Below are 12,500 nucleotides of genomic sequence, written 5' to 3' on the forward strand. Positions count from 1 at the left end.
AGAACATGTGAGGCAACATTATGTCTATGATGGTGTGAAGAAAATTAGTTATGATTTATATTAATATTTAGACTTGAGACTGAACAGCAAAAGGCGAAGTGTATGTTTTGTGGTGTGAATTGAAACAAAATGAAAAGTGTAAATATCTCGGAAATTGTGATTAAAAGACTTCGTTACTTCTTGATTGTTATTTACTATTATATTCAAGTGCTAGTCTTTCGGATGAGACGAAAAACCGAGGTCCCGTCGTGTACACTACATTGGGGGTGTGCACGTTAAAGATCCCACGATTGACAAAAGGGTTTTTCCTGGCAAAATTGTACAGGCATAGAAAAAAATGTCCACCAAAATACCCGTGTGACTTGGAATAATAGGCCGTGAAAAGTAGGATATGCGCCGAAATGGCTGCGATCTGCTGGCCGATGTGAATGCGTGATGTATTGTGTAAAATAAATTCCATCTCACACGGCATAAATAAATCCCTGCGCCTTGAATATGTGCTCGATATAAATTGCATAAAATAAAGATAAAAAAAATAAAAAAATAAATCCGTGCGCTTAGAACTGTACCCACGGAATACGCGCGATATAAGCCTCATATTGATTGATTGATATTGAAGTGAATAGCAAAACGCTGTATTTGAAAACAGCATGGGATTTATATAAAAAAAAAATTGTATCAGGTAATGCCCTAGTTTTTACAAATTCTAGCAAAGTCGATTAACTTTACTATGTACGATGTTTATTTGCAAATTACAACACAAACGCGAAAAACTTAACTATTTGTAGAGTTCTAAGGCATTGCAGACAAAGCAACTGCAAGAAAATCAGGTTTTAGCAGTGTGAAAATCCGCTGAAAACGGTCTTATATCCCTTTCGGCATGGCCGGCTCTTATGACACTGACCCTGAGCTGACCGTGAGGCACTGAAAAGGTTTTCACGGAAAAATTCTCTCGAAGAGCCAAAATGGGTTCGGTGCATTTGTCAGTCTGTCACATGTTGAAGGGCCCCATAAGGTTGAAAGAGATAAGGTACTGTCGTGTTTTTTCCCAAACCTAGTGCACTACCGTTCTCACGAGATAAGTTACTTCTGCTTTGTTCCGTTTTTATATTTAGTCAAGTTTTGACTAAATATTTTAACATCAAGGGGGAATCGAAACGAGGGTCGTGGTGTATGTGCGTGCGTGTGTGTGTGCGTGTGTGTGTCTGTGTGTGTGTGTAGAGCGATTCAGACTAAACTACTGGACCGATCTTTATGAAATTTGACATGAGAGTTCCTGGGTATGAAATCCCCGAATATTTTTTTCATTTTTTTGATAAATGTCTTTGATGACGTCATATCCGGCTTTTCGTGAAAGTTGAGGCGGCACTGTCACGCCCTCATTTTTCAACCAAATTGGTTGAAATTTTGGTCAAGTAATCTTCGACGAAGCCCGGACTTCGGTATTGCATTTCAGCTTGGTGGCTTAAAAATTAATTAATGACTTTGGTCATTAAAAATCTGAAAATTGTAAAAAAAATTAAAAATTTATAAAACGATCCAAATTTACGTTTATCTTATTCTCCATCATTTGCTGATTCCAAAAACATATACATATGTTATATTCGGATTAAAAACAAGCTCTGAAAATTAAATATATAAAAATTATTATCACAATTAAATTGTCGAAATCAATTTAAAAACACTTTCATCTTATTCCTTGTCGGTTCCTGATTCCAAAAACATATAGATATGATATGTTTGGACTAAAAACACGCTCAGAAAGTTAAAACAAAGAGAGGTACAGAAAAGCGTGCTATCCTTCTTAGCGCAACTACTACCCCGCTCTTCTTGTCAATTTCACTGCCTTTGCCATGAGCGGTGGACTGACGATGCTACGAGTATACGGTCTTGCTGAAAAATGGCATTGCGTTCAGTTTCATTCTGTGAGTTCGACAGCTACTTGACTAAATATTGTATTTTCGCCTTACGCGACTTGTTACATTTGGTCAAGTTTTGACTAAATGTTTTAACGTAGAGGGGAGAATCGAGACGAGGGTCGTGGTGTGTGTGTGTGTGTATGTGTGTGTGTGTGTGTGTGTGTGTGTGTGTGTGTGTGTGTGTGTGTGTGTGTGTGTGTCTGTCTGTCTGTCTGTCTGTCTGTCTGTCTGTGTGTGTGTGTAGAGCGATTCAGACTAAACTACTGAACCGATCTTTATGAAATGTTACATGAGAGTTCCTGGGTATGATATCCCCAGACTTTTTTTTCGTTTTTTTGATAAATGTCTTTGATGACGTCATATCCGGCTTTTCGTGAAAGTTGAGGCGGCACTGTCACGCTCTCATTTTTAAACCAAATTGGTTGACATTTTGGTCAAGTAATCTTCGACAAAGCCCGGACTTCGGTATTGCATTTCAGCTTTGTGGCTTACAAATTAATTAATGACTTTGGTCATTAAAAATCTGAAAATTGTAAAAAAAAATTTTTTTTTATAAAACGATCCAAATTTACGTTCATCTTATTCTCCATCATTTTCTGATTTGAAAAACATGTTATATTTGGATTAAAAACAAGCTCTGAAAATTAAAAATATAAAAATTATTATCAAAATTAAACTTTCGAAATCAATTTAAAAACACTTTCATCTTATTCCTTGTCGGTTCCTGATTCCAAAAACATATATGATATGTTTGGATTAAAAACACGCTCAGAAAGTTAAAACGAAGAGAGGTACAGAAAGGGGTGCTATCCTTCTCAGCGCAACTACTACCCCGCTCTTCTTGTCAATTTCACTGCCTTTGCCATGAGCGGTGGACTGACGATGCTACGAGTATACGGTCTTGCTGAAAAATTGCATTGCGTTCAGTTTCATTCTGTGTTTTCGCCTTACGCGACTTGTTTTTTCTCCAATTGACACCGTGTATGAGAGATGAAACAGAAAAACCTGTTGTGAAAATGCAAAAATTTGGAGGAAAAAAAGAAAAAAACCAAAAGTAACTGTTTTCATGACAACGGCAAACAACGACATATGTTCACCGCCCTCAGCTAATTCAAGAAATCACCCCCTCCCCCTCCTGCTAGGGACACGTGCACTCAAGTTAACCTCTGCTTTGAGACCGTGACATGTTCACCGCCCTCACCCCCTCCTGCTAGGTACACGTGCACTCAAGTTAACCTCTGCTTTGACCTGTGTGCCAAGAGTCACTGAGAGAGAGAAAGCGAGAAAGAGAGAGAGAGAGAGAGAGACACACACACACATAGACAGAGACAGACATAGCGGAAAGACAGAAGCGGAGAGACTCAGAGGGAGACAAAGACATACATACAGACAGAGAGAGAGAGAACAAAAATGTAAATGATCTCGTGAGAACGGTTGCGCCGCGGACCAGATTAATAGGTGCTTGATTTTGGTATTTTGATTTTACATAACATTAAACCTTTCTTGGGGTTCATGGTCATGGCAACAGCCATAATAATATTATATCATGTATAATATTACATTTCAGCATAATTATGTGAATTACATGTCATCATACCAAACTGTCATACATTTTTATTCCCACATCATTCTGATTGATCACAACCAAACCTATCAGTAAACACATCCAAATGCAAGCGCCTGTTCTTGACAACTTGCCACGGATCTAAAAATATAGATCAGTGCAACTTGCCGCCAGAGACACTGTTTGGCCTGTAGGTAAAATGTACAATGTATTTTCTGATTTGTGCACAAAAGCTTTTAATTTTTTTTAATTTTTTTAACATAACAATGTTTAATGTCACTGTATGTTTGAAAGACCATGGTCACATTTGTAAAACAAATGTTACATTAGAGAATAAATAACATTTTGGTTCATGATTTTTTCTACACCTGTGCTGAAAATAAGAAATAAAAAGGTCGGTATATAAGTCACTCCAATACAGGAAGGTATGAATGGTTTTGAGTTTGTTGCGGTTGACCCTGCACAGTTCGACCAATGATGTTTTTGTTGAACAATTTTGCCGTCACCCCTCCCATAGGGTGACGTATTTCACAACTTCCTGTGTTACCCAAACTCAGTGATAACCAATTTTGCCTTTACACCTCCCATAGGGTGACGGATTTCACAACTTTCTACTGATGAACAATGTTGCCTTCACCCCTCCCACAGGGTGACGGATGTCACAACTTCCTGTGTACACAAACTGATGACGTACTTCACAACAAAATGGCGCTGCCCATGGTCAAAACTATCAAAACTCGAAACTATCCGTATAAATGGGAGCCTCCTGGCTCCCATAATAATGAACATAGAGAGAAAGAGATAGCGAGAGACTGACGCCGACAGTGATGCGCGACATTGTGCTGGTTGTGTAGGCATACATACACAAAAGACCAGAAGGGTGAACTACTGTACAGTGCAGACGAAATTCTGACAGGAAAACAAACCGTCGCTTGAACCCCTTCCCAAATCAAACAAGAAAATTTGCTGATTCAAATCAGCAGGTTCCCAGACGTTCCTTCATGTAATTTTTAGGTGAATGGTCAAAGTGGTTTCTTGCACACACTCAGTCATCTTGCACAGCAATGCAACACAAAGGAACTTAGTCGATAAATATCGACAGGGGGCCGACAAATGGTTTAAATGTGAAATGTGTGTATATGGGTGTGGGTCTGAAACAAACAAACAAACAAACAAACCATGTGAACCCCAAAGTCATGCGCCCACACGAACACACACACACACACCCACGCGCGGGCGCTGTAGAACACACACAAGTATAATATAGTAAATACTTCGACACAGTGTGCGTATAATATGTTGTATTTGTTTAGTTTCACTTTCAAGGAAACCACAAAAAAGAAACCAACATGAACAACTTTAGAGCTCTTACTTTGATTACAAACTGCATGATTTGGATAAAAGTTGATCGGTTTGATCTAATGCTGATCTTTTGCAGGCTTTAGTTTTTTTATCAGCGGCATAATTCAGTGCTGCGTCTCGTATCGAACACACAAGCAGACGACATATTTAGTCAGTTGGAGTTGTCTCCCGTACTCCTGTAGCATGCACTGATCTAAAAATAATCCACTATTCAGTTTAGATCAGTGCGCTGCACCGAGACGGTTATAACAAAACGGTTCGGGAATTCCCAACAAAAGAAAAGATCCGCACTCGGCACTGGCAACTTCAGTGTCAGCTGAACACGAGAGCGTTCGGTCTTTTAGAAGATTTGTATCTTGAAATGAAAATTAACGAATATCGCGCTGTCCGAAGGAATGGAGTACATATCGGACAATGACCACGCTCAGGCTAAAACGATAGGACATCTGACCGACATGCGGCAGTGTGAATCGGACATTTGGGGATTTTCATCGTTATATGTCCGATGTCCGACGCCTAACGACATCCCTGCCTACATTATTCTGATTGATCACAACCAAACCTACTATTATTGGACGCATCCAAATGCAAGCGCCTGTTTTTGACAATTTCCCACTGAACTAAAAATAAAACCAGTGCAATTTCCTCGGTCGGGCTTTGCCGCAGAAACTCACGGTTTGGCCTGTAGGTAAAATCTACAATGTATTTTCTGATTTGTGCACAAAAGCTTTTTTTCTTTTTTCTTTTTTTTAACATAACAATGTTTAATGTCACTGTTTGTTTAAAAGAACATGGTCACATTTGTAAAATTAAATTAGAAAATAAATAACATTTTGGTTCATGATTTGTCCTACACCTGTGCTGAAAATAAGAAATAAAAATGTCGGTATATAAGTCACTCAAATTCCCGCAGTGGGGCACTGCGGTTATGAAATTAAAGGCCCCTCCTGTTTTTGGAACCCCAGGAGCTTTCTAGTTTGCTGTTAGGTAGATTTTTGATTCCTCTTTCCTGTCATGCTCTCTTTTTCTTCATGAATTCTTTTCTTTTTTCTGCCTTCTTGCTCATTCACCTGTATTTTTTCCAAAAATCTCTTCTCTTGCCGCTTGTCTCGCGATTCATGTATAGTTTAATCTGTTAGTGTTCTGATGTAAGTCCAGCAGTAGATAGGTTAAGCCTATTTTAACATACTGGAAACTGGTAATCTTCCAGTAGGTATTAATTTAGTTTTACTAAAGCCTGCTGGGACACAAGTAATGGGTTAGTGCATTTGTAAACAGGAATCGCTTGACAAGTGGCCCCCTTCATCCCCCCCTTCCTCGTCCTGATATGGCTCTGCGTAGTCGGCTGGACGTTAAGCAACAAATAAACAAACAAACAAACAAACAAGTCACTCAAATACAATTAAGTATGAATGGCTCGGTTTGAGTTTGTTGCGGTTGACCCTGCACAAATCGACCTCTGATGTTTTGTTGAACAATTTTGCCGTCACCCCTCCCATAGGGTGACGTATTTCACAACTTCCTGTGTTACACAAACTCAGTGATGACCAATTTTGCCTTCACCCCTCCCATAGGGTGACGGATTTCACAACTTTCTACAGATGAACAACAATGTTGCCTTCGCCCCTCCCACAGGGTGACGGATGTCACAACTTTCTGTGTACACAAACTGATGACGTATTTCACAACAAAATGGCGCTGCCCATGGTCAACCTCGAAACTAGTTCCGGTTCCAGAATGTCACCGTTCACACAGGCAAATGCCCCCGCATAACCCAGACCTCTGGGTCTGGGAAAAACAAAACAAAAATTAAGCAATAGACTAAAACTGAGCCTGAAAGTCGTTTGTTTATTCCAATGCTTGTTATTCTCTCAGGTGCCAGGAGGCTGGTTCTGCATACTCTCACTTACTCTATTACACTTGTCGTGTGCATTTAGAGCACTAACTTCCCTGTGTTTAGGCCTAACAAAAAAATAGGTGTGGTTACGGTAACCCGACCTACCCTATTTTTAGGGGCCGACCCTATAACTTTTTATTACATTTGTCAAAAAAAAACCACAAAAACCAAGAAAACGAGTGCAGAAAACGAAATGAAAGCGAAAGCGCCCGAGTCGCACACTTATTTCCCTGTCAAGTCATATCTTTAAAAAGAACAAACAAGCAAATAACCAATGGCAACGACAAAGAAGTCACACACACACACACACACACACACACACACACACACACACACACACACACACACACACACACACACACACACACACACACACACATATACCGAGAGTTTGTTGCTTTAGTTCGACGGACAAAATTACGGACACACTTACCAGGGGACAAACTCAAGGAGATGCTCAGCCAAAATCCTCGTTTGTTGATGATGCTGTCTGAGGAAAATGAAATTCTGTACACTCTTCCGTACCCCATCATTCGCGCTGGTGACAAAAGAGCATAGTACGTCTGTAAGAAGAATTCACGCAGGAGGACCTCACACACACACACACACACACACACACACACACACACACACTCACACACTCACACACACACAACATACACACGCACACACATACACACACCTACACACAACACACACACGCACACACATACACACACACACACACACGCGCACACACACACTTACACACACACACACACACACACTCACAGACACACAAAACACACACGCACACCACACACGCACACACACACACACAGACACACCACACACACACACACACACACACACACACTCACTCACTCACACACATCAATACTTGACTGAATTAAAAAAAAAATCTGTTTTGACTCAAACTCCATCGCTTGGTGACCTTTGAATCTAATAATTCGTATTAACTAGACTTTTGAGGGCCCCAAAGGGGGGGGGGGGGGGTATCATCACGATCACGGGAAGGGAAATTTTAGCTTTCACGATCACAGTTACCTTGATTTTTGTTTTCACGATCACAAACACCTTGACGAATAGAGGATCATAGAGTGATACAGCTGTGAAAAATGTACGTTGAAAATAAAATGCTTTGAAATAATGCCCATCACGATCACGAAAACGAAAGAAAGTATTTTTGATCAATGTTTGTGGAATAATGCAGATATTATTTTTAGAAAGAATGTGTTGTGTTTTGATAAATGGATTGAAGCCGGTGTGAATTGTGTACGTGATGTATGGATAGACGAAAATATTGTGTCATTTGAACATATTTGTGCCATTGTCGGATATAGTGCCACAAGGCTGTTTGAGTACAACGCTTTGCACACGGCCCTCTGCGCGCGAGCACTGCGAGACAACACAGTTAAAGAAGACGCGGGTGACGAGCCTCCTGCGACCTGTTTTCAGGGCGTGCTAAATAACCCTTCCCCGAAGAAATTTCGTGCGATATTAACGCAATCCAAAGCCAGTGAACCCTGCTCTGTAAAATTTTGGTCCCACAAATATAACATTTCCATTGACGAAAAGTATTGGGTCCTGGCAAGTGCATGTACAAGCGAAGAAAGATTAAAGTTACTCCAATGGAAAATTTTACATAATATTTATCCAACAAATATTTTATTGCATAAAATGAAGTTAAAAGAAAATAGTTTATGTAGTCTTTGTAATGAAATGGATTATATTGAACACTTCTTTTGGAAATGTAGCAAAATGAAATTGTTTTGGGAAAGTGTTAGAAGATGTATATTTGTTAATACGGGAGAAAATATTATATTAACAGAAAAAGATGTATTGTTTGGTTATTCTCCAGAAGTGCAAACCCCCACAAACAAAATTATTAATCATATTTTGCTCATTTCAAAAATGTGTATCAGTAAGTACAGATATGGTAGGCCTATTGATATAAATGTGATGTTAGGATATGAATTAGCGTTGAGATATTTCAGCATTGTGTAAATATTGAAGGATGAATGTTGATACGTTATTGACGGATGCTTGAATTTTTTGATTAAAAGCCCCACAATGATGTGCTTGGCAAATTTAAAAAAAAAAAAAAAAAAAAAAAAAAAAAAAAAAAAAAAAAAACGATCACGAAAACAAATGACGATCACGATCACGAGACTTGATTTTTTTGTCATCACGGATCACGGGCAAAGTCCCATCACGATCACAGAAATTGAAATTTCGGCAATCACGGTCACAGAAAGGTCAAAAAACGCCAATCACGATCACGATTTTAAACCCTTTGGGGCCCTCACTTTTCACTTTGTTGGGAATTTGTTAAAACATGAAAGTCTGTGAAATGTCTATGTAATAGCTTCAAAAACGTTCAAGAATTTGTTCGTGTATATCTCATTTTGTTAACCGGACCAATATGACCATACAATTTACTCGTGTTTAGACGTAGCCTAACCAGAGACTATGGTCTCTGGCCTAACCCAGAAAGTGTGTAAAGTTTCAATGCCTTAATTTATAAAAAAAAAAAACATTCAACATTCATCAAATTTTAATTTTCTCTCCTCCTCCTTTCTCATTGACCTTGAAATACGACTCGGGTCAAAGAGGGTTTTCTCGTGTCTGGAAGTCATTGAATCCTAATCTTCTGTAACATTTCGCAGATGACTAAGTGCCAAAAGGTGCGCACGAAAAGCGGACAAAGGGGCTAAAAAATAAAAGTTGACAAACACGAGTGATATTGTGATTTTTGTTAAGACAACAGATGCTGGAACCCAATTACGAAAAGAAAAGATAAATTTACCCAAATGATTTTACAAATAACGATAATTTTGTTCGTTATATCATTCAAAACGGCACTGAGTCATAGCATTAAGGTTATCTCGCACGTTTTTAAAGCTAGGGCTTTGAAACTTGGCACACAACCAAAGTATAATGACCTCCAGGTATGGTGCACATCACATTAAACAACATTGAATTTCAAGGTCACAGCGAGGTTAAATTTCCTTTGCAAACTGGAGAATTGTCGTTGTCACGTCTTACATGTTTTAATACTAGATCAGTTAGACTTTACATACTTCACATACTTTCAGCATTTTTATAAAACCTCATTAAAAGTGACCTGCTGGTTAATCTTTGTCAAAGTTCAAGGTCACAGCGGGGTCACATCTGGACCAAATGTGGAATATTTTCAATTTATTCAGCGCGTTTATAGCACGAGCTTTGAAAATACACACAGTTCTAGTGTATAATGTTCACACACGATTAAAGTCTGGTTGAAAAAGTCAAGGTCACAGCAGGGTCGCGTTGAGGTCAAACATATACATTTTTCAATGAGGTTTTCTCATATGTTTTTGAAGCTAGGGCCTTGAAACTTGGCACACTACGCAAGTTAAATTAAACCTCATCAAATTCCAAGGTCACAGTAAGGTTAAAGATCCTTTAAGGATATTTTCTAAAAAAGGTGACCGCCTGGTTAATGTTTGTCAAATTTCAAGGTCACAGCAGTGCCATCTGGCTTAAACTTTGAAAAATTGTCAATTTCTTCAACTAGTTTTATAGTGTTTGAAGTCATTCACACATGATGAAAGTCTGGTTGATAAAATTAAACGTCAATGTCGCAGCGGGGTCGCATTGAAGTCAGACACATACAATTGTCATTTTCACGAACGCCTTTTAAGCAACACCTTTGAAACTTCACACATTCCAAAGTTTTGATGTTGTTTGGTTATAATCAAAGTGTGGTCAATTTCCATGATTGAGAGCATTCAGAGGGGTCAAGTTGAGGTCACACAAAAAGTGATAATCTTTATAAGACTCACGTTTGCTGCTATTGCTCACTTGACATTGGTGAAAGTGTTTATTTTATAATTGTTGATCTTGATGTTTTGACCAATTAATATTACCAGGATCAACCATACCAGATTTCAAAGTCCAGAAGTTGTCAAACCTCAAACCTGTTGGAAGTTTCAAAGATTTAAGCATCAACAAATTTCTATTTGATTTGACCTTAAATAACAGATTTGACCTTAAATCTTAAAACAGATCAACCAGACTTTGGTTTTATATAAATTGAAGTTCAATACAATTTCCTTTTTTTGTTACCCAAACCATAACGCCACTTTGACCTTGACATTTGACTAAGGTCGACCAGACTTGGTTCATGTTTGCTGGTGTTGTCCATTTGTAAATGTACTGATATCTGAAATATGACATGACTTATGTTTTGTCGTTCCATGCTACATGCAGTGTCCGAACAATCTCATTTTTACCCACACGAGACCCTGCTATGACCTTCACATTTCTCAAGGATCAACCTTGAATTCTCCATGTTGAACAATCATTAAGCAAAAGCGTTGTTTGAAGTTTGAAGGTTCTAGCTTCAAAAATCTCTGAAAAAATATGTTTCATCCGTTTTCTGAACCACATGTGACCCAGCCGTGACCTTGAAATCTGACAAGGGTCAACAAGACTTTTACCATGCATGGGGGCGATTAAACCCCAAATGTGTGTGAAGTTTCAAGGTTTCAACTTAAAAAACGTCTGAGAAAAATATACATTTTCCTTTTTGGACAATGTGTTGCACGCAAGACAACACGACAAACGCTCGTGTTATCATTCTTTTACTTTAAGGTCGACTTGCGTGCCCGCTCTTTCGCTAATCTCAATTAAAATTCATCTTAGAAGTTCGGTTTTATTACGCTTTTAATTAAGAAGATTAAACTAAGACAACAAATAGTTAGTTTTACCCATTAAACTCGATAAGGTAGTGACATTTTATGTTGAACGCAAGAAGGTGTCGCACGCAAGATCTGAAAAGATGTTGACGACATAATTTCAACACTTGATAGCGCAATCGTGGTTCGTGATTTCTTCACAAATTTTGAACACAGAATGTGTCACGTGGTTCCGTAAATGAAGTAGATATTTGTACATGTAAATTTTGTTTTTAAAAGAAAATAACCGTTAATTACCGAACATTTTGTCGCACGCAAGATATGACGAAATTTTCAAATCGTTTTCAAAAATGCTGTTCAAAAGTTCTGCAGTCTTTGCTGGATTACTTGAAAGACAGCAGTTTGATACACCGTTATCGCTTGACGTGTCGACATCAATTCCAGAGTTTTTGAAAAAGAAATTTAGTAAATATCTGCGATTGAAAAATGTATGCCGTGATGACGAATCATCTTGCGTGCGACACCTTAAAATTCGGTTATCGAAAAAAAAAAATTCTCTCGAGATTTAGATTTGACGTTTGGTCTCGTCTGTAAAGCGATGTTTCAGGCATTCAATCAAACTAAATGCAATTCATTTGTGCTTCTTGTTATTTTTCTGTGGCATATTCAAAACACGAGGTATCACGATGTCCTTTTTCAGATGGCCGGTTTTGGCGTTATTTTTGACTTTAAACAAAGATAACTTCAAAACCGTTCAAGTCAGACACACGAAATTATGTCCACTATCTCTTCGCACATTCATCCACACACACACCAATTTTCAGCAGACACACGTTTTTAGAAACATTTTTATTGTAAAACAAAGTCGTCTTCTGTTCTGTGAGCACCTTTTGGCACTTAGTCAGATCTAGCTTTAAATGCATATTACATAGAAAATCCATAACTTAAGAAATCGCTCGTGCAAATCAAAATTCTCTGTATTTCTGACATATTGTAGATAAGAGACCTTAATGGAACCGGCCTGACGCAAACCACCAGCCGCTGATTTGTTAGAAATACTCACCCGAAAAGGCTCC

General features: G+C 38.5%; 1 protein-coding gene across 1 annotated transcript in view; it reads right to left on the bottom strand.

The window, feature by feature from the left end:
* LOC138952428 (uncharacterized) overlaps positions 1-12,500 on the bottom strand; it is a 24,442-nt gene that overhangs the window by 3,358 nt on the left and 8,584 nt on the right. Inside the window, exons 3-4 of the mRNA XM_070324097.1 lie at positions 12,488-12,500; positions 7,176-7,280 (exon numbers count right to left, since the gene is read on the bottom strand). The exon at positions 12,488-12,500 is cut by the window's right edge and continues 281 nt beyond it. Coding sequence (XP_070180198.1) covers positions 7,176-7,280; positions 12,488-12,500 — 118 coding nt within the window. The remainder of the gene's footprint in view (positions 1-7,175; positions 7,281-12,487) is intronic.

Source organism: Littorina saxatilis, linkage group LG17 (genome assembly GCF_037325665.1).
Source record: "Littorina saxatilis isolate snail1 linkage group LG17, US_GU_Lsax_2.0, whole genome shotgun sequence".
Classification (NCBI taxonomy): Eukaryota; Metazoa; Mollusca; class Gastropoda; order Littorinimorpha; family Littorinidae; genus Littorina; species Littorina saxatilis.